Source organism: Callithrix jacchus, chromosome 1 (genome assembly GCF_049354715.1).
Source record: "Callithrix jacchus isolate 240 chromosome 1, calJac240_pri, whole genome shotgun sequence".
In the NCBI taxonomy this organism is placed as follows: domain Eukaryota; kingdom Metazoa; phylum Chordata; class Mammalia; order Primates; family Cebidae; genus Callithrix; species Callithrix jacchus.
The window spans coordinates 119740968-119766923 of record NC_133502.1 but is presented as its reverse complement, the minus strand read 5'-3'; the positions used below and the strand labels follow the sequence as shown (position 1 = coordinate 119766923).

The 25956-nt window shown below is 36.2% G+C and overlaps 1 protein-coding gene across 48 annotated transcripts in view; it reads left to right on the top strand.

Moving 5' to 3' along the window:
• MPDZ (multiple PDZ domain crumbs cell polarity complex component) overlaps window positions 1–25956 on the top strand; it is a 173420-nt gene that overhangs the window by 50763 nt on the left and 96701 nt on the right. For all 48 annotated transcript variants that reach the window (XM_035305744.3, XM_035305723.3, XM_078369109.1 and 45 more), the window contains 7 exons: window positions 1571–1780; window positions 2455–2594; window positions 3727–3940; window positions 4666–4794; window positions 12942–13151; window positions 15700–15814; window positions 16127–16215. In XM_035305744.3, coding sequence (XP_035161635.1) covers window positions 1571–1780; window positions 2455–2594; window positions 3727–3940; window positions 4666–4794; window positions 12942–13151; window positions 15700–15814; window positions 16127–16215 — 1107 coding nt within the window. The remainder of the gene's footprint in view (window positions 1–1570; window positions 1781–2454; window positions 2595–3726; window positions 3941–4665; window positions 4795–12941; window positions 13152–15699; window positions 15815–16126; window positions 16216–25956) is intronic.

Genomic DNA, 25956 nt, shown 5'->3' with positions numbered 1-25956 from the left:
GCCACCTTGAGGTTTCATAATTCACTATAAGGTCTTAGAGAATTCTCTGAAATCTGTTATACTCATGATTATGATCTATTGTAGGGAAAGGATGCAATTAAGGGTCAGCCAAACAAAGAGATGCGTAGTGCAGATTATGGGCGGATTCCCAACTGGAAGCTTTCATTTTCCTGGGAAAGTATAACTTTGCCAGAATTCATGTGGGACAATATGTAGAGCGTACAGCCATGTGTCATTAGGTGATTGCATCCTTGTACAAACATCATAGGGTATACTTACACAAACTTAAGTGGTATAGCCTCCCACACAACTAGACTATATGGTATTGTTTCTAGGCTACCAACCTGTATAGGATGCTATATGGAGTACCTTATGTAGTTGTAGCACAATGGTAATTATCTGTGTGACTACAGAAAAAGCGCAGTAAATATATGGTTAAAAGATAAACAATGGAACACCTATATAGGACACACTTACCATGAATGGACCCTGCAGGCCTGGAAGTTATTGTAGGTGAATCAGTGAATGAGTGGTGAGTGAATGTGAAGGCCTAGGACATTACGGTGCACCACCAGATAGCCAGTGTATCTAGTATGCTATAGATAGCCAATGTAATGTTTAAGTTTTTGGTAACTTTGGTAACTTAATGAGTTTCCTGTTTTGTTTTTAAGAACAGGTAACAAACTCTTATGTATAGAGTTTATACATAACTTAATAAATACTGTACACTTAGGCTATACTACATTTACAAAAACGTTTGTTTCTTCAATAATAAATTAACCTTATTTTATTGTAACATTTTGCTTTATAAAGTTTTAATTTTTTAAAACTTTTGACTCTCATAATAGCACTTAGGTTAAAGTGCAAACACATGTAGAAATGTGTTTGACTGTGTTGCAAACCCAGGAATGTTACCTCATCTTGGTGTTCGAATTATTTTATTTTACTTTAAGTTCTGGGATACATTTGCAGAATGTGTAGGTTTGTTACATAGGTATACACGTGTCATAGTGGTTTGTTGCACCCATCAACCTGTCATCTATATTAGGTATTTCTCCTAATGCTATGCCTCCCCTAAAGAATTTTTTATTGGGGTGTTATTTCATAGGTGTGATTGATTGATTGTCCTGCCCACATGACTAAAATCTGACTCAGAGTTTGGGCTTATATCTGTGGCCCACCATGAAGAAGAAAGACACCCCATCACTCAGGAAATTCTGAGAGTTTAGAGGTTACTTCATGGGATCTGGGGACAAAAAAAAATGTTTGTGTGGATGTATATATTTATGTGTGTGTTTTAATGAGTACCCTGAAATTCAACCCTGGAGGTAATTGGTTTTTTTAATTTTCCCATCTAATAAATGGTGCTGCATTGAACATTTAGTGCTGCACACACATCTTTATTATCCTAACGTTTATCCTTGAAATAAATTTCCTAAAATAGAATTGCTGGATCAAAGGATTTGGACATTTTGAAATTTCATATGTATGTACTTATACCCTTGGGATATTTTCTATGCAATAGTTTATGGAATGTCAAAATTCTTAATAATCTCTGTATTACTCTTAGGTAAATATTTCGACTTCAGCAACTTCGAATACTGAATATGCCCACATTCCTCATCTCAGCCCAGCTGTGATTCCTACTCTGCAAAATGAATCGTTTTTATTATCCCCAAACAATGGGAATCTGGAAGCACTTACAGGATCTGGTATTCTACACATTAATGGGAAACCTGCTTGTGATGAATTTGATCAGCTTATCAAAAATATGGCCCAGGTAAGAACATTTCTTTCTGTTAGTTATTGTAATACCTGAAATAAGTTAAGAATGTGATCAAGTTGTGGATAATTTGAAGAATATAGTGATATTTATAACATCTGAAAAAATTGGAACAAAAAGGAAGTCAATTTTGTGGGAGTTTAGATGGTTCAGAGTTTTTCAATTATAGTTTCCTTATCACCATTTAAATTTGAGTATTATATGTTGTGTTATAGAAATTGTTCTTCAGGATAAAGTGCTAACAATGACCTTGGAAAAATTTTTTTTCATTTCTTTTTTTTTTTTTAACAAAGAAATGATTCTAATAAGATGACTGTTGTGCATCATTAGTTTTTAATTTAAGTTTCTTTTGAGATGTATCTTGCTCTGTCATCCACACTAGAGTTCAGTGTTGTGATCATAGCTTACTACAGCCCCAAACTCCTGGGCTTGGGATTCTCCTGCCTCAGCCTCCTGAGTACGTAGGACTATAGATGTGTACCACCACACTCAGCTGAGTTTTATTTTATTTTTTATAGAGATGGGGTCACATTATGTTGCCAGTCTGGTCTCTAACTCCTGGCTTCAAGTAATCTTCCCACCTTGGCCTCCCAAAGTGCTGGGATTACGGGCGTGAACCACCATGCATGGCCTGGCTTTTAATTTTATTTATTTCTTTGTTTTCTAAACAGGGTCGCCATGTAGAAGTTTTTGAGCTCCTCAAACCTCCATCTGGAGGCCTTGGGTTTAGTGTTGTGGGACTAAGAAGTGAAAACAGAGGAGAACTGGGAATATTTGTACAAGAGATTCAAGAGGGCAGTGTTGCACATAGGTGAGATGGTCACAGGATCTTCTTTTTGATAGCCATTCTGAAGGTTTTGGTCATTATGTGAGAATTTAGAAAAATAATAATGAATAGAAACAAACAAAAAATTGAATATAATGTTATTAACCAGTTTTTACAAGTCATTAACATTGTGATAAAAATAACAAGTCCTTTGAAGTGAGAGTAGCTTTTAAATATAGTCATAACTTGTTTTGATAAGGAAAGAAAAATTTGAGGATAACATTATTTTCATTTTTAATTAAATGAGCTCTTTTTGATTAGATTTTAAAAATTACTATACTAGAAATGATCCATAATAAATTGAGCTGCATATTATTTATATACCAAAAGCAACAATTTATTACAGTTGTCCCTCATTATCCATGGGGAATTGGTTCCAGGACTCCTGCAGGTACTAATAGCTGCAGATGCTCAAGTCCTTTATATAAAATGGTGTAGTATTTGTACGTAACCTGTGCATATCCTCCTGTATATTTCAAATCGTCTTTATATAACTTATAATGCCTAACACAATGTAAATCCTATGTAAATATTAATAGTCATACTGTATTTAAAAATTTTGTATGATTTTTTATTATTGTGTTATTTTTTCTGATTATATTTGATCCCCAGTTGGTTGAATTTATGGATGTGGAAACCATGGATATAGAGGACCAACTCTCTATGTATATCCACTTTCATTTTTAGAAGATAGGAATATCCAAGATGTAATGTAGGTTGAATGGGTGGCTGAAATAAAGAATGCTTTTATATGGAAGGGGCTGAGTAGGAGTAGCAGTGGAATAACCTTACAAGAATTGCTGACCTGCAGCCAAAGCATATTATTTTAAAGTAGAACTGCAGGAAAAAGATTAAAAAATGTGAGAATTGATGGGGAGAAATGCCAGATACAGGTATTGGGGAGGAAGGCAGCAAATCACACTGCCATGTGTGTACCTATGCAACAATCTTGTTCTTCACATGTACCCCAAAACCTAAAATGCAATAAAGAAAAAAGAAAAAAAAAGTGTGAGAATTAAAAACAGGATTAAAAATGACTTGAACATGCATGTCCAAGAAGCTGTCATTTCCTTGAGAACTCTCAGATGTCTTTTATTCTCCTTTTCATTCTTGATAGAGATGGAAGATTGAAAGAAACTGATCAAATTCTTGCTATCAATGGACAGGCTCTTGATCAGACGATTACACATCAGCAGGCTATCAGCATCCTGCAGAAAGCCAAAGATACTGTCCAACTAGTTATTGCCAGAGGCTCATTGCCTCAGCTTATCAGCCCCATAGTTTCCCGTTCCCCATCTGCAGCCAGCACAATTTCAGCTCACTCTAATCCGGTGAGTACCTACAATTTTCAAAAGGAACAGAACATATTTTTCGAGTTCTTTTTGGTTATCTCCAAGTTTCTAATTTGTGTAGGTTCTTTGCATTTCTTGAGTTTTTGTGTAACTATTCTTTCATCTTTCCTTAGCCTGGAATATTTGCCTTTACGTATGATAAAGCTTCTAGGTTCTAAAACAACCATTACTTTTCTTTGTGTAGTTTTTTCTTTGATAGCATTCCTTAAAAATGAAAAATGTAGTCTTTTAACAAAATTGACTTTATCTGTAGACAGGTACAATCTTGATTTTGCTTTAAAAATTATACAATTATATTGTTACAGTTAGCTGTCAGTGACTTTAAGAAGTCATCTAATTTGGCATCCTGCCTCAAGGCAGGTTTATGCGAAGACATTCTTAACATGTGACCTTCCTTTTTCCTTGATCTTTTTCTTTTTTTTTGAGAAGTTCTACAGACGATCTTGCAAATCAGTGTCTGTCTTTAACTGGTGAAATGAAATCATTATGATGATACATTGATAATTTCAAGAATGGTTCTATCCATAGCATTACATTCTGTTGAAAGGCAAGTATACCAAATGAAAGGGACATTGTTAGGGCTCATTTTTATGTCTGAATTTAATTATTTAATATTAACCAAATAATAATCACAAAAATTTCTACTGTAATATAAAAAGTTCTTTGCAAATTTCTACAAATTCATATATGAGCTTTGTTTGTAGGTTCACTGGCAACATGTGGAAACTATTGAATTGGTGAATGATGGATCTGGTTTGGGATTTGGCATCATAGGAGGAAAAGCAACTGGTGTGATAGTAAAAACCATTCTGCCTGGAGGAGTAGCTGATCAGGTAGGCTACACAATAGATCTTTTATGCTAGTTTATCAAATAATATGGCCACATCTTTCACATTTTTTGTTAGAGAGAAAAAACTATGGCCTTAGATAATGCCAAAGAAACTGAGTTAGAATCTTTCATTTTATTGAGTATCCCTGAAGTGTTGTCTTAGACCTGGGGGAGGAATACTTTAGAAAAGGTATTAAGTTATAGTTTTAAACAATGGGCTTTAACACTTTTGAACCTCAGACTAAAGCCAGGGTTATGGATTTGATAATTGTGGATGTAGCTACTATTATTATTTATTACATTTTAGGTTTTGGGGTACATGTGCAGAACATGCAAGATAGTTGCATAGGTACACATGTGGCAGTGTGATTTGCTGTCTTCCTCCCCTTCACTCACATTTGGCATTTCTCCCCATGCTATCCCTCCCTAGCTCCCCACTGCTGTCCCTCCCCTATTCCCCCAAATAGACCCCAGTGTGTAGTGCTCCCCTCCCTGTGTCCATGTGTTCTCATTGTTCATCACCCACCTGTGAGTGAGAACATGCTGTATTTCATTTTCTCTTCTTGTGTCAGTTTGCTGAGAATGATGTTCTCCAGATTCATCCATGTCCCTACAAAGGACACGGACTCATCATTTTTGATTGCTGCATAATATTCCATGGTATATATGTGCCACAATTTCCCTGTCCAGTCTATCATCGATGGGGATTTGGGTTGGTTCCAGGTCTTTGCTATTGTAAACAGTGCTGCAATGAACATTTGTGTGCATGTGTCCTTATAGTAGAACGATTTATAGTCCTTTGGATATATACCCAGTAATGGGATTGCTGGGTCAAATGGAATTTCTATTTCTAGGTCCTTGAGGAATCACCACACTGTCTTCCACAATTGTTGAACTAATACACTCCCACCAGCAGTATAAAAGTGTTCCTTTTTCTCCACGTCCTCTCCAGCATCTGTTGTCTCCAGATTTTTTGATGATCGCCTTTCTAACTGGCGTGAGATGGTATCTCAATGTAGTTTTGATTTGAATTTCTCTAATGACCAGTGATGATGAGCATTTTTTCATATGTTTGTTGGCCTCATATATGTCTTCTTTCGTAAAGTGTCTGTTCATATCCTTTGCCCATTTTTGAATGGGCTTGTTAGTTTTTTTCTTGTAAATCTGTATGAGTTCTTGTAAATTCTGGATATCAGCCCTTTGTCAGATGGGTCAACTGCAAAAATTTTTTCCCATTCTGTTGGTTGCCGATTCACTCTAGTGACTGTTTCTTTTGCCGTGCAGAAGCTGTGGAGTTTGATTAGGTCCCATTTGTCTATTTTGGCTTTTGTTGCCAATGCTTTTGGTGTTTTGTTCATGAAGTCCTTGCCTACTCCTATGTCCTCAATGGTTTTACCTAGATTTTCTTCTAGGGTTTTTATGGTGCCAGGTCTTATGTTTAAATCTTTAATCCATCTGGAGTTAATTTTAGTGTAAGGTGTCAGGAAGGGGTCCAGTTTCTGCTTTCTGCACATGGCTAGCCAGTTTTCCCAACACCATTTATTAAACAGGGAATCCTTGCCCCATTGCTTGTTTTTCTCAGGTTTATCAAAGATTGTATGGTTGTAGATATGCTGTGTTGCCTCCAATGCCTCTGTTCTGTTCCATTGGTCTACATCTCTGTTTTGGTACCAGTACCATGCTGTTTTGATTACTGTAGCCTTGTAGTATAGTTTGAAGTCCAGTAGTGTGATGCCTCCTGCTGTGTTCTTTTTGCTTGGAATTGACTTTGCTATGTGGGCTCTCTTTTGGTTCCATATGAAGTTCATGGTGGTTTTTTCCAGTTCTGTGAAGAAAGTCAATGGTAGCTTGATGGGGATAGCATTGAGTCTGTAAATTACTTTGGGCAGTATAGCCATTTTCACGATATTGATTCTTTCTAATCACGAACATGGAATGTTTCTCCCTCTGTTTGTGTCCTCCCTTATTTCGTTGAGCAGTGGTTTGCAGTTTTCCTTGAAGAGGTCCCTTACGTTCCTTGTTGATTATATTTCTAGGTATTTTATTCTCTTTGAAGCAATTGTGAATGGCAGTTTGTTCTTGATTTGGCTCTCTTTAAGTCTGTTATGGGTGCATAAGAATGCTTGTGATTTTTGCAAATTGATTTTATATCCTGAGACTTTGCTGAAGTTGCTTATCAGTTTCAGGAGTTTTTGGGCTGAGACGATGGGGTCTTCTAGATATACTATCATGACGTCTGCAAATAGAGACAATTTGGCTTCCTCCTTTCCGATTTGAATACCCTTTATTTCTTTTTCTTGCTTGATTGCTCTGGCTAGAACTTCCAGTACTATATTGAATAGGAGTGGTGAGAGAGGGCATCCTTTTCTAGTGCCAGATTTTAAAGGGAATGCTTCCAGTTTTTGCCCATTCAGTATGATATTGGCTGTTGGTTTGTTTTAAATAGCTTTTATTATTTTGAGATACGTTCCATCAATACTGAGTTTATTGAGGGTTTTTACCATAAAGGGCTGTTGAATTTTATTAAAGGCCTTCTCTGTGTCGATTGAGATAATCATGTTGTTTTTGTTTTTGGTTCTGTTTATGTGGTGAATTACGTTTATAGACTTGCATATGTTGAACCAGCCTTGCATCCCCAGGATGAATCATACTTGATCATGATGGATAAGCTTTTTGATGTGCTGTTGCAATCGGCTTGCCAGTATTTTATTGAAGATTTTTGCACCTGCGTTCATCATGGATATTGGCCTGAAGTTTTCTTGTTGAGTCTCTGCCGGGTTTTGGTATCAGGATGATGTTGGTCTCATAAAATGATTTGGGAAGGATTCCCTCTTTTTGGATTATTTGGAATAGTTTCAGAAGGAATGGTAACAGTTCCTCTTTGTGTGCCCGGTAGAATTTGGCTGTGAACCCATCTGGACCTGGGCTTTTTTTGTGTGGTAGGCTCTTAATTGCTGCCTCAACTTCAGACCTTGTTATTGGTCTATTCATAGTTTTGACTTCCTTCTGGTTTAGGCTTGGGAGGACATAAGTGTCCAGGAATTTATTCATTTCTGCCAGGCTTACTAGTTTATTTGCATAGAGTTGTTTGTAATATTCTCTGATGATGGTTCGAATTTCTGTGGAATCTGTGGTGATTTCCCCTTTATTGTTTTTTATTGCATCTATTTGGTTATTCTCTCTTTTCTTTTTTATCAGGCTGGCTAGTGGTCTATTTTGTTGATCTTTTCAAAAAACCAGCTCTTGGATTTATTGATTTTTTGAAGGGTTTTTCGTGTCTGTATCTTCTTCAGTTCTGCTCTGATCTTATTTATTTCTTATCTTCTGCTAGGTTTTGAGTTTTTTTGATCTTGCTCCTCTAGCTCTTTCAATTTTGACAATAGGGTGTCAATTTTAGATCTCTCCACTCTTCTCATGTGGGCACCTATTGCTATATATTTTCCTCTAGAGACTGCTTTAAATGTGTCCCAGAGATTCTGGTATGTTGTGTCTTCATTCTTGTTGTTTTCGAAGAACTTCTTTATTTCTGCCCTCATTTCATTGTTTATCCAGTCAACATTCAAGAGCCAGTTGTTCAGTTTTCATGAAGCTATGCGGTTCTGAGTTTGTTTCTGAATTCTGAGTTCTAATTTGATTGCACTATGGTCTGAGAGACTGTTATGATTTCAGTTGTTTTGCATTTGCTGAGGAGTGATTTACTTCCAATTATGTGGTCAATTTTAGAGTTAGGTGTGATGTGGTGCTGAGAAGAATGTATATTCTGTGGATTTGGGGTGGAGATTCCTGTAAATATCTATCAGGTTTGCTTGTTCCAGGTCTGAGTTCAAGTCCTGGATATCCTTGTTGATTTTCTGTCTGGTTGATCTGTCTAATATTGAGAGCGGAGTGTTAAAGTTTCCCACTGTTATTGTGTGGGAGTCTAAGTCTCTTTGTAAGTCGTTAAGAACTTGCCTTATGTATCTGGGTGTATTGGGTCTGTATTGGGTCTGTATATATTTAGGATCGTTAGCTCTTCTTGTTGTATCGATCCTTTTACCATTATGTAATGTCCTTCTTTGTCTCTTTTGATCTTTGTTGCTTTAAAGTCTATTTTATCAGAGATGAGAATTGCAACTCCTGATTTTATTTGCTCTCCATTTGCTTGGTAAATCTTCCTCCATCCCTTTATTTTGAGCCTTTGTGTATCCTTGCATGCAAGATGGGTTTCCTGGATGGGTTTTGGTTTTTTATCCAATTTGCCAGTCTGTGTGTTTTGATTGGTGCATTTAGCCCATTTATATTTAGGGTTATTATTGTTATGTGTGAATTTGATACTGCCATTTTGATGCTAGCTGTCTGTTTTGCCTGTTAGTTGATGCAGATTCTTCATTTTGTTGATGCTCTTTAGCATTTGGTATGTTTATGGAATGGCTGGTACTGGTTGTTCCTTTCTATGTGTAGTGCCTCTTTCAGGAGCTCTTGTAAAGCAGGCCTGGTGGTGACAAAATCTCTGAGTACTTGCTTGTTTGCAAAGGATTTTATTTTTCCTTCACTTATGAAGCTCAGTTTAGCTGGATATGAAATTCTGGGTTGAAAGTTCTTTTCTTTAAGGATGTTGAATATTGGCCCCCACTCTCTTCTGGCTTGTAGGGTTTCTGCCAAGAGATCTGCTGTGAGTCTGATGGGCTTCCCTTTGTGGGTGACCCGACCTTTCTCTCTGGCTGCCCTTAGCATTTTCTCCTTCATTTCAACCCCGGTGAATCTGATGACTCTGTGCCTTGGGATTGCTCCTCTTGTGGAATATCTTTGTGGTGTTCTCTATATTTCCTGAACTTGAATATTGGCCTGCCTTGCTAGGTGGGGGAAATTTTCCTGGATAATATCCTGAAGAGTATTTTCCAGCTTGGATTCATTCTCTTCGTCACATTCTGATACACCTATCAAATGTAGATTAGGTCACTTCACATAGTCCCACATTTCTTGGAGAGTTTGTTCATTCCTTTTTGCACTTTTTTCTGTAATCTTGGCTTCTCGTTTTATTTCATTGAGTTGATCTTGGACTTCTGATATTCTTTCTTCTGCTTGGTCAATCCGGCTGTTGAAACTTGTGCATGCTTTGCGAAGTTCTCGTGTTGTGTTTTTCAGCTCCTTCAATTTACTTGTATTCCTCTCTAAGTTGTCTATTCTTGTTATCATTTCCTCAAATCTTTTTTCAAGGTTCTTAGTTTTTTTGCATTGAGTTAGAACATGTTCTTTTAGCTTAGGGAAGTTTCTCATTACCCACCATCTGAAGTCTGATTCTGTCATTGCATCACACTCATTCTCCTTCCAGCTTTGTTCCCTTGCTGTTGAGGAGTTGTGGTCCCTTGTATGAGGTGAGGTGTTCTGGTTTCGGGTGTTTTTCTCATTTTTGTGCTGGTTTCTTCCCATCTTTGTGGATTTATCCACCTGTCGTCTGAGTAGTTGCTGATTTTCTGATTGGGTCTCTGAGTGGATATCCAGGTTGTTGATGATGAAGTATTTCTGTTTCTTAGTTTTCCTTTTAATAGTCTTGCCCCTCTGCTATAGGACTACTGAGGTCCACTCCAGACCCTGCTTGTCTGGGGTACACCTGTAGCAGCTGCGGAACCATGAGAATTGCTACCAGTTTTTTCTTCTGCTATCTTTGTCCCTGAATCATGCCCGCCAAATGTCAGTCTGATCAGTCCTTTGTGAGGTGACTCTTTGGATATACAGGGGTCAGGGAGCTGCTCGAGGAGACTGTCTGTACTTTATACTTGAGGAGACAGCCTGTACTTTAGAGGTGCTCAAATGCTGAGCTGTGAGCTCCATTGTTCATTCAGGGCTGCTAGGCAGGTACATTTAAGTCTGCTGCAGCAGAACTCATAAAGCCCCTTTTGTCCTCAGGTGCTGTGTCCTGGGGAGTTAGGCTTTATGAGTTTCCGTTGCACTGTCCTGCCCAGCAAGGAGGCAGTCTAATCACTGCCTGCCTGTAGTGGCTATGCTGAGCTGCTGTGGGCTCCACTCTGTTGCCGTGGGCTCCGCCCTGCTGTCATGGGCTCTGCCCTGCTGCCGTGTGTAATTCCCTGTAGTCCTATTTATATGGGTGTGGTTAGAGCTGCTGTGGTGATGGTGGCCTGCCTCTGTAGTGGCGGACCCTCTCTGTTATGGCGGGTTGCCTTGGCAATGGCAGGCTGTGTCAGCAATGGCAGAGTACCTCCGTAGGGGTCAAGTACCTTGGCAATGGCGGATGTCCCTCCCCCACCGAGCTGCACTGTCCTGGGTTCAGCTGTGTTTGCTGTGAAACTCTGAACCCTGAGCGTTTCCAATTGCTGTTTTGTTTGTATTTGTGGGGGTAGGAACCACCGAGCCTGATCACCTGGCTCCCTGCCTCAGAGCCCCTTTTTTTTTTTTTTTTTTTTTTTTTTAAGTTGAATGGTTGGCTCTCTCCCAGGTGTTCCAGTCACCTGCTGAAAGGGCGCCGGGATCTGTGCGATTTCCTGTGCAGCGACCCACTGCCCCGGCTGGATCAACGTTGCTGCCCGGGAATCTCTTGGCCTGGCTTTCTGTTTAAGTCCCGTTTAATCAGATGAATGTGCTAGTCTGCCTTCTGAAATCTCCAATTGCCGGTTTAACAGTGCAACCAAACCAGTGTATTTTGTATGGAGTGCCGCTGCGCTGCGGCCCCGGCCCAAACAGCTGTGTTGGCGGCATGTGGGGCTCCTACACCTGGGAATTTTCTGGTCTGTGGGCAATAAAGATCCATCTGGAAATGCGGCATCCACTCACCCTCTGCGTTTTCACTGGGAGCTGCAATCCTAAATTGGTCCTACAGTGCCATCTTCTCCCCATGTCCTACTATTTGTTTTATGGTCATAATTCATATTATAAACCTAGCCAGCTGTTTTATAGTCACAAGGTATTATGGGTAAAATATACTTAATATTCAGAAAAAACAACATTCAACTTGTTTTTTTAGTGGTGGGTTGCTGGTATCATCTTTGTATATGAAGCACAGCCTATTTTTTATCACTTAAGTAGTTTATTGAGGCATTACCATTTATGATATGTGACATTGCAATTTATGTGAGAAAAGATTTAACACATTTATTATGATTTATATTTTAATTTGATGAGGGTTTCTAGTTTAAGTAACTTTTGCCTTGGTTATAACTTTTTAAGAAATAAAGTGGTTGTTTGTACATGTGTGTTTGAACTTAAACTAGGAAGTCCAGTTCATCAAATATTTCCCGTATTCATAAATGAAATTCCTGTTTAATGGCAAACTTGTCAGTAGGAGTATTAACAGTAATATAACAGCAAGAAAATTTTTCTTCCTTTTAAACATTAGCTAGCATCTAGCAGCATCAAATGAAGTGTCTCCAGTTGACTAGCATGTGGTATTTACATGCTTTATCTTCAATATAGAGCTTCATTCTTCAATACTAACATGTTGAAGTGTTTGCTTACCACTTTTTAAATTCAAATTTAAGTTAATTAAAAGTAAATGAAATTATAAGTTCAGTTCCTCAGTTGGACTAGCCGCATTTCAAGTGCTCCATAGCTGTTGTATTGAGCAGTGCAGAAGAGTTCCATCACTGCAGAAACATAATGGGCTGTGTGAGTATGGAGGCTCATAAGACTGCTTTTCACTCCTCACATCTCTCTGAATTTTCACTTCACAAGTATTTCACCTGCACACGAGTTCTTTTGGGACATTTATAATAGAAATGGCCAGGCAGAAAGTTGTGGTATTAATATAATGCTTTCTTGTGGTTTATACCACATTTTAGGTAATATGTATTTGCATAGTGACTTCCATACAACTTTGTTTAATGGCATTTTCTTCTTTCCCTCCAAAAAATTTCACAAAAAGGCATTTGGGTAGAAATCAACACGAAAAGTTCATATGAACTCTTGATAGGTAGAAGTCAAAATGAAAAGTTTATATGAACTATTGACCTAAGGAATATTTGTGAATTTTCTTTATTGCATCACTGAATGATGCCAGGATATTTCAAAAGACAGTTAAAATTATATCCACATGTTTTATGTCCTGATTGGTAACTCATATTATTGCTATTTTTTAAATTAATCCCTTCTCCTCATTTAGGATTTATCTGATGCAGTTAAAATAGTAATAGTCTAATTATTCCACATTGTTTTACTCAGCATGGGCGCTTATGCAGTGGAGACCACATTCTAAAGATTGGTGACACAGATCTAACAGGAATGAGCAGTGAGCAAGTAGCACAAGTCCTTAGGCAATGTGGAAATAGAGTTAAGTTGATGATTGCAAGAGGTGCCATAGAAGAACATACAGCACCCACCTCTTTGGGTATCACCCTCTCCTCATCCCCATCTTCTACGCCAGAGTTGAGGGTAAGTAGTTAAGAGTAGTTAATGTGAACGTCAGAGGAATAGCACTTAGATAAACAGTGATATTTACTTATAAACTAGACTTACTAATCTTCATATATTAGTGCTAAAGAATGGAACAAAATTCAAATATGGGATGCTTTAGCACTAATAATATTTTGTTGATCAGGAACAATGTATAAAAGAAATGAAAATAGGTTGTTTAAAAATGCCAGATTATTTTACATTTTTATTTAAGCAGCACATTTATGAGGAAAATGTTTTAAAGTTTGGATAAAAGTTTAGAAATTATTTGGTACTGATACCTAAAATGTTTAATTCTGTTTTTCTCTCAGAAGGCTCTGTAAAGTGGGTCATAGTTCTAATCATTCTTTTTCATCAACTTTCCCTATATTATTTTTGTTTTTGTTTTGAATGCGTGGAGGTTGAAGAGTGGTGGCAGGCTTGGTGGGCATGAATAAGGCTTACTAAAATCTTTTAGTGTTATTGTTTTAAAGTATGTCTTAGAACTCTTACCAGATTTGTAATAAGTAGTCGTTATTCTTGACCCAGTTATGTAATTTTTCAAACAAAAGTTATTCTTTTGGTGTTATAACAAAACCTTTATTCATATGTATAACATTCTATCCTTGTCCTTAACTTGACATGAAAAGAGCTAGAAAATTTCAAAATTATTGGAAAGTAGTGGCTATTTCAGTAGATTTACAGATCACAAGACTATAGAGGATAAAAACAAAATAATTCATCCAGAAATCTCTTAAATATTTAAGAAGTGAATTACACCTAAAACATCTATCTTTTGTTCTATTAAAGCTTTTTCTAAGCAGTTGTTACAAATTCTTTTTTCATATCCTAACCTCCTCCACAAGCCCTTTAAAACTTTATTAGAACACTTGTAATTTCCATGATTCTGTTGTTTTTAGGATTGAATTTGGTTGCTATTTTTTGCAAAGAGAAAGAAGTGAAGAAAGAATGCTTGTTTATGAAAGTGTTTAAATGGCATTCTTTTGTGGTAAACAAAACATTTTATTCAGCGGTATATAAATGAATGCAATACTGAAAACCACTTGATGTAATTGAAAGCTTAGAAAAATATCTGTTCTGTGCATATCATCATTTCTGAAGCTTGTGCCCCTTTTAAAACCATTCGATAGTCAAATTGGCACTCTCTAAAATAGCACTCGCATAAGTCTTATTAAAAATAGAAAACACATTTGTTTCAATTGAAGCAGATTTCATCCTGTCATTTTCTTGTAATTATCTAAACTTTAAACTTTTGCTAAGTTTGCACAGATAATTATGTGCAATGAAAAAAATAAATCAAACTTTACTGTAAAATTATCTCATTTAAGTAGACTGTCGGAGTTTGTTTAAAGAAATTAGAAAACATCAGCTAGCCCCAACCTGACTATTCATTAGGATCTGTTGCTTTTATTTTGTTGTGCTCTTCTCAGGATTCTCTGTAGGATCTGCTGATACATAGTACCAATAGCTTATTGATGATATATTGTACTGATCAACTAATGCTTAATTTTAGGGAGACTTGCTCTCTAGTCCAACACAGAATTAATAACAACCCTATACATTAAAGAAGGCTGACATCTGAGAAACCCACTTTCAGCTATCATTCAGAATGCCAATGCAGGAAGGCATGTTTTCCTTATAAATAGCTTTTCATATTAAAAACTGAATTTATAAAACAAAAGTACAATTAAAAATACATCCTTGGTGTATTTCAAAATAAAACATTAGCCTCTTACTAACACATCTGCAGACAGATTAACTCATATTCATGGTGTTGGAATCAACTATAAATATAAAATAGTAGCAACTAAAAGGTGGGCACTGTGGCCTCTGTATTTTCCTAGGGATTATATATAATGTGTATAATTTAAGAGCAGGGGCTCTGCATAGAAATAACTGGATTTTAATTCTGCCTTTACTAGGTTGTTAGCTGTTTGTTTTTAGAAAAGTTTATGTTCCTTAGTTTCCCCAGAGAAAAATTCATATGATAATTATACCTACCTCATAAGCTTGTTGTGAGGAATAATGAATTAAGACATGTAGAGTCTTAATTCTGAGTTACACACAAACTGCTTAATAAATGGTAGCTGGTCTAGTTGTTGTTTTTCTTTTCCTGATAGTTGAGCAAAGTGATATTTTCTTTCCAGATTAAGTGGCAAAGCTAGATTTGAACTTGCTGATCTGAATTAATAACATTGGTTCTTTCAACTATACTGCATCCTGACTTCTTCAGAAATTAAGATAAGCCATCTCTGAAAATGCAATTTCCTATTAAAAACTGTTTGATTTAAAATTTAATATATACAAACAATAATGTATTCTCTGATAAGGGAAGGTTCAACTTTATTTTTGACATCTCTTTCTGAGCAAAAATACGATGATGCCCTATCCCTGTTTTCAGTATTGAAAGAATCATCTCTACTGTAATTCTCTGCTAGAGAACTTTGGCTTTCTTTTATCTTATCATGTGTGGTTTTTTTTTCTTTAACATGTTTATTTCTCATTGTATTTATTGATTTTATTTTAGGTTGATGCTTCTACCCAGAAAGGTGAAGAAAGTGAGACATTTGATGTAGAACTCACCAAAAACGTCCAAGGATTAGGAATTACCATTGCTGGTTACATTGGAGATAAAAAATTGGGTAATTTTAAGCACTAAATATTCTTTTAAACTTGGCAGTTATCTCTGATATCTATCTCTTATAAAATATTGAGTCAGTATTACATATTTCAGATTGTTGGATAAACTGGTTGAAAACTTCCTTAGGAATAATTTAGTGTAGGTGTATAATATATTTAAGACAGACAACACAATTATCTTATTCTCTAGCCTGTGTTTCTACTAGATGATATGTGTTTATTCAGAATTAGAGCTTTATGTTTGGAGAATTGAAGATGGATATTCTTTGAATGGGCTTTGAATACTGTGAAAAATAACCTATTTCTAATCTTAGAACCTTCAGGAATTTTTGTAAAGAGCATTACAAAAAGCAGTGCTGTTGAGCATGATGGAAGAATCCAAATTGGAGATCAAATTATAGCAGTAAGTTACACATTTAATAATAGCTTTGTTAATTTTCATGGTTGAGAATTGCATTCTCCTAGTTTACTTAGTTTTGAGAGCTACAGTTAACTCTGTACTAATTTAAGCTTGCTTTGGTGACTTGAGGCTGTTATTACAATTACCCTTTTTATTATTTTGTGAAAGTAAAATAGACGCATTAGATATAAGCTTTACTCGTGTTCCAAAGGGGAGACTTCTTTATTGAGTAATTTCTGATATATCTGATTTCTGGTTGTAATGATTTTGTTACATTAATATTACACTTATTTCACTTTACTTGCAGATACTCCAAAGGTAGAGACCAGATGTCATGACCTTTAGGGCACTGGAATCTGAATTAGGGATGCCTGCATTTTTTTTTTTAATCAGTAGATGATACTGTTCTTGTTGGCTTTATGGTGGGGGCTTTTTTCAGCCCTAAGAATATAAAAGAATGAAAAAAAAAAGATGTAGCTTCTTTTAATTAGAGCAAGCTATTATTGTTATCATTGTAATATCAATATGTTTTAAACATATGACTATCTAAGGCAGTGTACAAAAGAGTTTAACTTTAATTTCAGTGTTTAGTTGATATCGGACTACCCAAACTATAGCCTGAAACAGAAATTCAAGAGACTCTGCACCAAAACTTCCTGGTCAAATAAGTTAGGGAAAAACTACATACAATATTGTGTCCTATGAATTCACAGTGCACATAGAAAAATTGAAGATAGCTGGGTATGCTGACTTATTTCTGTAATCCCTATTTTTTTTAGAGATGCAGACCTATCTCTAAAAAAAAGAAATATATATATATATATATATATATATATATATATATGTGTCTGGGCACAATGGTGTGTGCCTGTAGTCCAGCTGCTTGGGAGGCCAAGATGGGAGGATTTCTTGAATCTAGTAGTTCAAGGCTGTAGTGAGCACCACTACACTTCAGCCTTGGCAACAGAATGAGATCTTATCTCTAAAAAGAAAAAATTGAATGAGAAGTCTTGCAATAGAAAAGCCTGTATCTGTTTTACATTAGTGTTTATTAAACTTTTTAAATTGTGAGGTCTTTATTTTTCCAAACATATTCATATCCTTTGAAAGACATCTTGAGGGAATGCTGATTTATCTTAATAGGTATTTGTTTATGCTTAATTCTCTATTCTCTCAGAATCTTAATAATAATGAGAAGGTAGGATGTTAAGATAGGGGAGTCCTTGTCCATAGCAATATTATTCACAATAGCCATGGCATGAAAGCAACCCAAATATCTATGAATGGATAAACAAATATGTGATATGTATCCAATAGAATATTATTCAGTTTTTAAAAAGAAGGAAAATCTTATCACATGCTTCAGCACTGGTAAACCTTGAGAACATTATGCTAAGTGAAATAAGTCAGTCACAAAAAGATAAATACTGATGATTTCACTTATTTAAAGTATCTAAAATAGATTTACAGAAACAGAAGGTAGAATGGTGGCTCCCAGGGACTGGGGAGAGGGGGAATGAGGGATTGTTCAATGGGTATAATGTTGCAGTTCTGCAAGATGAAAAATTTTTGGAGACTTGTTGCACAATAATGTGAATATATTTAACACTATTGAATTGTACTCTTCAAAGTGGTAAGATGGTAAATATGTGTTTTTCTACCACTATTTTAAAAAATAGAGGAGACGTTCATCTCTCCCTTTAAGCCCATGTAACTCTGTGAATCTTCTTGGGTTTTGCTCTGTGAAACTCCTGTTTACACCTGTTCACCTCCTGAAATCTACTCTAAAGATCAAGTTGTACTTGCCACTTCATCTGACTCTATGTCTGAAATGAACTTCCTCTGTGTATCTCTGTTTTACCATACAATGTAAATGTATTAGTATACATTTTGCGGGGGGTAATGAAAGAGAGAAGAAATAGATAAGGAGTCTAAATCCATATCTGATGCTGAGTTACTAATTGAAAGCATAGCTAATTTACTCTTTTCCCTCTTATCTATATTAATCAATTAGGAAGCTTTTAAAAAAATCAGCTTGATTGAAATATACTTCACATGCCATACAATTTACCCATTTAAAGTGTACAATGCAATAGCTTTTAGTATATTCACAGAATTGTGCATTCATTACCACAATGAATTTTAGAACATTTTCAGTACCCTAAAAACATTTTCAGTGTCCTGTAGCAGTCACTTTCTCCCCCATTCTCCAAGACCTAGGCAACCACCAATCTACTTTCTGTCTCTGTGGATTTGCCTATTCTGAATATTTCATGTAAATGGGATAATACAACATGTGGTTCTTTGTGGCTGACTCCTTTCGCTTAGCATAATGCTTTCAAGTTTCATCTGTGTTGTAGTATGTATCAGTCTTCATTTCCCTTTATTGCTGAATAATATTCCTTTGTATGGATATCCCATATTTTATTTACTCATTCATCAATTGATGGACATTTGGGTTGTTTCTCCTTTTTAGCTATTATGAATAAGGCTGCTTTGAACATTCATGTACGAGCTTTTATGTAGATACACGTCTTCATTTTTCTTGGGTGTATACTTAGCAGTGGGATTGCTGAAACTTATGATAATTCTGTGTTTTACCACTTATCAAACTTCCTGATTGAGTTTCTTCACCTATAAAATTTGGGATAAGGAAACTTCTCTTGTGTAATATTCAGGAAAATCAAATGAGTATTTTATTGAAAATAGCTGATAGCAGTTTAATAATTAAGCAAATACTATTTATTGAGGGCCTAAAATGATTACATATTTGAAAGAGTCTCATGATAACTTCCCTCTAAACTTGTCATTATCTTCATTCTTTTATAAGTGGAATCTCACATACAATTCCTGTTAGGCAAGGTCAATGATGAAGGCAATTGTTGACATAAAGGTGGAAGAATCTTTTCTCTGAATTGTTTTCTTGTTTTCAATAAAATCGACTGTCTTCACTGTCATCAATATTCTGATTTTTAGCAAACATCCTTTAACTACAAAGAAAAATTTCAAATTCCTGGAGAACGTTGTGCAGTGCTTTTGATCATAGATTAATTTTGTACTAAATATCACCATCTGTGGACTTCTGAGATATTTACAGTAAAGTTCTTCACATCCAGTTGCATTTTCACAACTGCAGTCTTTGTCTATTGTTTGATTTTTGTTTTGACAGCAGCTTTTAGAGGTATAATCTATTTCTGTTTTGTAGTTGAAGTGATGAGATTAAGGTATTATTTCTTACTATTTTGAAGAAGTGTTATTTTGTAATTTAAAACTTTATTTTGTTACAAGGTTCCTGATTTACACATGGTATTCTGTAGACGCCTAGGGTTTCACTATAGGCATCACAGTGACAAGGAATAGATTGAATGTTTCCATTTTCCCCATTTCATATGTTAGTATTCTGTTAATTTGATTATTTGACAAAAGGACTTTGTCGTTTTTTTCAAAAAGTTGACCAAACTTGTCATTAGATAAAAGCATACACTCATTCTTTTTAGTTTGATACTCAATGATCTATGTTAAAAGCAGTAATTATAATTGATAAAAAGTTACTAAATAAGCATATAAATAAGGAAAAGTGTCCAATGTTGCCTTTGATGTTCTTTAACTTTGTTAATAGATTGAAGTTCTCTCTTTATATCTATAGGATATGTTGAAGGAGGCCCTGGCAAGCTATGTTGAGTACACTCAGAGGCAAGATTTTATGTTATTTCAGCTAGTATTTCTCACCTATAATTGTTCCTGTTAATTGTGGTGTATGCAGTGTACATTATGAGGGTGTTGGATCTCCCTCTCTCTTTTTTTAATCTTGGCTAGGTGGTCTTGAACTCCTGGGTTTGGGCTTGACAGATCCTCTTGCCTCAGCCTCCCAAAGTGTTGTGATTATAGGTGTGAGCCTGTAATCACAGCCTGTACCCAGCCTGGATCTCTTCTTTTCATGAGATAGTGCATAGACAGTTTGATGCCATTATACTACCTAGTTCTTTCTACTGCACTGTTCTCTGTGGTACCATGGGTTCTGAAGTGACTTCTTGACTCTCTCGGGATAAAGTGGGACCAGAGCTAACCAATACCCCTTAGGCTTTAGTGACTTTGGCATATATGTAGCGTGGGTTTGATTATATTGAACAGAAACCACTCCCATGAAAGCCTTGGAGATTTTTATGTTTATTACTCACTTGTTTACTCTTTAAATAATAATACCAGCTTCTGAGTATCTTCCCAGTACAAAGTGCCACGTGGTATAATTCTGGGAAAATAGATCTTCTTATTTACATATTACAGATCAAAATAACTGAGAAATTTGAACAGAAGTCTAGGTTTTAAAAGTTCATGACTGTTCTATTATAGCAATTTCTTTTGTGCTAGTAGTATCCTCTGACATTTGGGTAAGGAATACATTTTAAAATCCAAGTCATCAAGTTCAGAAGATAAAGGAAAAAATGCATTTTTAAACATATTTCAAGTTTATTGTTATTAAATAAACAAAACCACATACTTTAGATTTTTTCTCAATAAAACTTCATTTTTAAATAGAGCTGAGCAATAAAAATGTTTTGCAGATAAAAAGCAGCCTCAAGTTCTGTGCATTCTAAGAATTTTCATGGAGCCCCAACGTTGAGATTTTTTGCCATTTTTTCCTTTATTACTATGAGAGTAAATAGCAAGTTTATTTATTTTAGATTAATTTTTGCCTTTAAGATTTAAATAATACAAAATTTGAACACGGTTAGAAAACCTTCTCATAGAAACCACTAATAGTAGCCACTAATAATAGTTTATGGTTTAAAATTTAGAAAAATTATATATATTTATATTTAAATAGCATCATATTATATTTGTCTATACTTTTTCATTTTATTTTATTTAAAAATTTACCCAGGAGAGGTAGTCACGTAAGCACATATAGGTCTGTTGTGATATATCGAAGCAGGCTTATTCATGGATAGTTATGTTTTTTACAGTTTGTTGTTACAAACAGATTATTACATACTATCTTGTATTTTAGGGACTTGAAACAATTAAATTCTATTTTGTTGCTGATATGCTATTATTTAGATTAGAATTTTACTTATTTTGTTGCTCAGAACTGGATCTTATATACTACACATTTTTTTGAATTTTAATCTGATTAATCTCTCATTTGGCTAGAGTGTTTTGAGTAAAGTTTACAGGAAGAGAATGTGTTGGTAGACTTTCTAAACTTTTTGTCTCTTGAGAATCTCTTCTGTTGCCTTCTTATATTTTAATTATTTGGCTGGGGATAACAAATAATGTTGGACAAAAAGGATTTATTAGGTATAATCTTAAACAACTTTAAAGATTTTGTCATCAACTGCCACTTTAATTTTTAATGGGGAAGGTTCTTCTCTTTCTATTAGATGAAATCTTAGACAAGTCTCATGTCTTAGTGTATTCTTACAGAATAAGTTATCCTGTGGCCGATTAAAATTATCAGACACAGTTGCAAATTAGTAATTAAATTTTTTCCATACTGAATAATAGTCTAATTTCAAATGAACCCAGTGGCACATTAGAAGCTTGCTATGAACTGATGACTTACATTGGGATAGAAGGTATACTACTCAGTCTGTCTCTTCCCACCTAATTTTTCGTTTATACCCACACCTTATTGTAGTTTTTAATGGTGTAAAAGTTGACAGAAGGAAGGGGCATTTTGTCTTTGACTGCTGAAGTGTGGCTCTGTGCTAAGTAAGCCTGGCAGATGTTCAGAACTGACTCTCTTAGGGTTTCTTCTGGGACTCTTAGGAGATTCCAAGGGAGATATATTTGACTTAACTTTCCATGAATAACAGTTGATAGATTTTTTTATGTAGCTGACTCTTCTTCCCACTGGCCTTGATTTCCCAGCAGTCTATTTCATAGATTCTCTCTTTTGGGTCCCATCCACTTGAGGTTCTGTGATAGGTTTCAAAATGACTTTAGCCTGCCTCAGTCTGGTTATGTGGTCCTCCTCTGGATTATGCCTAGGCAAAGTCAGGCAGGTGAGCAGGTCCCAACATAACATTTTCCTCTGGCTCCACATTCAAAGCAGCTAAACTGCCTCTTCCTTATCCTCTTGAGGCATTATACACAATCTGCTGCATTGTCCCTACTGCAGGTGACTTTGGTCTTGAGGTCAAGGAGGAAATACTTGGGTGGGTAGGGTAGAGAAGGGACTTAGAGCATTCTTTACTCTTTAAAAAAATCTTCCTCTTAAATTTTTCTTAACCTTTAACAACAACTCAGCTCTTTTATGTTCTGAATGTGTGTGAATTGTAGTTCTTTACCACCTAGTTTAAATTTCTGCATGGTGGCCCTTTTTACAACTGCTTTGGTATAGGCTATTAATAATCATAGCATTTCAAGCACCATTTCTGTTTTCTCATACATCACATAAGATTCTTGGTTTGTAATTTCTTTACCACAGTTCTACAGGTAGCCTAGTCTCTCTCTTTGCTGCCTAGAGGTTGGTAGATTTTATTTCTTTTTATCTTTGAAATAAAAAAAATTTACCAGGATACATTCAGGTGCGAGTTTTTTTTTTAATTTCTCATCATTTTCTGGTTTTTCATGTGCCTTTTTGATTTGTAGAGTTGGATAAGTTTCCCTTCTCCCTAATCATTTGTTTGACTTTTCCCCCTCATTTATCATCTTCTCCTTATAATTTCTTTTATTAGTATGTTACATTTCCTAGATCAGCCTCTGTGTCTTTAGCTTTGTTTCTGATCATTTTTATCTGTTTATTCTTTTCCTCTGAGATATTGGAAAACTGCTTGACCTGGTCTTCCATTTACTGACTCTGTTTTTGTGGTACTTAAAATCTTGTTGACTATCTTCATTGTAAGTTTTCTTTTTCTTTTTTGTAGATACTTGTTTCTTCTTTGTAACTGCTTCATAAATACAAGGGAATGTGAATTATTTTGATAGTAAGTTTGAGGAAATATCTTTATTCCTGTTCACTGCGAATAACAGCTTCATAGGAAGATACATGCATGGATCTTCAGTGTGCAACCTTCTTTTTGGACTGTGGTATCTTATTTCATATCCCATGACCTTTAGTCATTCTAAAAAATAACTGGGCTTTGGCTTGTACAGATAGAAGTTGAGATGGGTTCTGCTGCAGTTTGTATGGGTTTTGTCCAGATGATTCAGGAATTGGCAAAGTGGACAGGGAAGGGGAAAGTTTACATTTACTGTAGCTTCACTTGATTCTTTTGTAGATTAACAAAATGGAGAGGAAACCAGTGCTAGAGCATCACACGGGGGGATTTTGCCTCTGTTTTTGTTTTCTGTGTTTGCTGTGGTAGCAAGGAGTTAGTTGGGGTTGTGTGTGTTCATGTGTGCACATGTGTGGTTAAGATAATACTCATTACAATTAAAGTAATTCCGTGTTGCTACATGCAACCCAGCTTAGTATGGCCTTTAGTATTTGGTGTGTTTCTTAGAGTTACTGATTAGGATCCACATATGCCCTCTGACTGCCTCATTTAATAAGAGGGTGTTGTTTGATTTTTGTTGAAGTTTCTTCTTATAGAACAAACAGGCTATTCCCACACATATGAAGATTCCGTTGGCCTGCCTTAGTTCTGGCCATGCCCAGACCATTTCTAGTAGAAATTCCTCAGCTGGTCTAGGGATCTTGGTGCTTCTTTGGTTTCCAGTTTTGTTGCAGTATTTTCTCTGTTATATTTTGTTAGTTTTTCTAACAGGGAATCAGCCGAGTGGAGGTAGGGAGAAAGAACAGAGGCAGCAGGCCGGGCGTGGTGGCTCACGCCTGTAATCCCAGCGCTTTGGGAGGCAGAGGCGGGTGGATCACGAGGTCAAGAGATCAAGACCATCCTGGTCAACATAGTGAAACCCATCTCTACTAAAAATACGAGAAATTAGCTGGGCATGGTGGCATGTGCCTGTAATCCTAGCTACTCAGGAGGCTGAGGCAGGAGAATTACCTGAACCCAGGGGGCGGAGATTGCGGTGAGCTGAGATTGCACCATTGCACTCCAGCCTGGGTAACAAGAGCGAAACTCCATCTCAAAAAAAAAAAAAAAAAGAAGTTTAATTCTATTCCTTCAGAAACCTTTGCAGTAAGGGTACTCTGTCTTGGGCACAACTTTTTCCAAAGAACCTTTTTCTAGAAAAAGATTTTTTGATTTTTTTTTTTTTAAAGACAGGGTCTCACTCTGATGCCTAGGCTGGAATGCAATGGCATGATCATGGCTCACTGTAGCCTTGAACCTCCTGGGCTCAAGTGCCTCTCACCCCAGCCTCCTGAGTAGTTGGGATTACAAGCATGTGCCAATATAACCAGCTAATTTTTGTATTTTTTATAGAGACAGGGTTTTGGCATGTTGTCCAGGCTGGCCTCAAACTGCTGGGCTGAAGCAATCCTCCTGCCTCAGCCTCCCAAAATACTGGGATAACTAGGCATCAGCCACTGTGCCCAGCCTTGATCTAGATCTTATTATTTTCACATATTTACTAAGTTAGTAAAGATATGAATTACAGATTATAAAATCTAAATCTTTTCTAACTTAGTAAATATTTGAGTGCCTAATATTGCCCCACTATGCTTGGAAAGCATTACATGTACAGTTGTTTTATAGTCATTTTGCAATTTTAAGGAATACTAATGACTTTGAATTTCAATATTAAATGTATTGCTCTACTTTTTCAAATTTTTTGCTGTGATTTTCGAATTAAACAACATGTTGTTAAAATCTATATCTATCTCAAAATATAATTTGCTTTATAAATATGTTTTTGACCTATGAGCCAGTGACTCTCTACTTGAATATCTACGGTATGGACAGCACCATGTTTTGGTGACACTACTATAAGCAAAAGTGATGCAGAGCCTGTCCTTGGAGCATATAGTCATAAACCACATAATGGCAGAAAATGTAAAATAAAAATTCTGAAAAATCCTATGAGGAAGAATGTGTGAAAGGGGGCTTTGACTGCAGTCAAATACATCAAGGTAGTTTATTATGAAAACAGCTATTGAGCTGAGATATAAAGCAATTATAAGTGTTTTCTAAGTAAGCTATTGAGAAAGAGCATGGTCCAGAGTAGGCTATTCAGAGAGTCCAGGCTGAGGGAACAGGACTTGCAGAGACTCCATGGCTGAAGGGAGCACTGCAAGTCAGAGGAATGGAAATGAGCCCTCTGTGGCTGAGGGGGCAGAGAGTAATGGACAGTATCATGAGAGATGAGGTTGGTGCCGGTAGGAGGTGGGTCACTTGGCACAGGCCATTCTGAGCCATGTTGAGAATTTGGAGCCCTGTCCTAAGGAGTTTTCTGTAAAAGGGAGGGTTGGGGAGATATCTATATTTTGGAAAGATCACAGGGACATTTTTGAATGTTTTGTCATTTGTGAAAAGGGGAAAGTCAGATGTATTTTTTGGAGAGAAAAATAAAAAGGCAAAGTACTTTTTTATTTCCTTTTTGAAAGGCAATGTAAATATGACTTTGTGATACATCAGTGCACTCAATGAGCACATTCATGGCTGTTTCCTATGCCTTTTAATCCTGCATAGTTCTACTTTCCAAACTTGACTGTGCATTGAGATCGACTGAGGAATATAAAAGCATATTTTAAAAAGAGTAGATGTGGAGCACATTGGCTAATACCTGTAAACCTACCATTTTAGGAGGCCAAGGTGGAAGGATCACTCGAGCCCTGGAGTTTGAGACTAGCCTGGGCAACATAGGGAGACCCCATCTCTACACAAAAATTTTAAA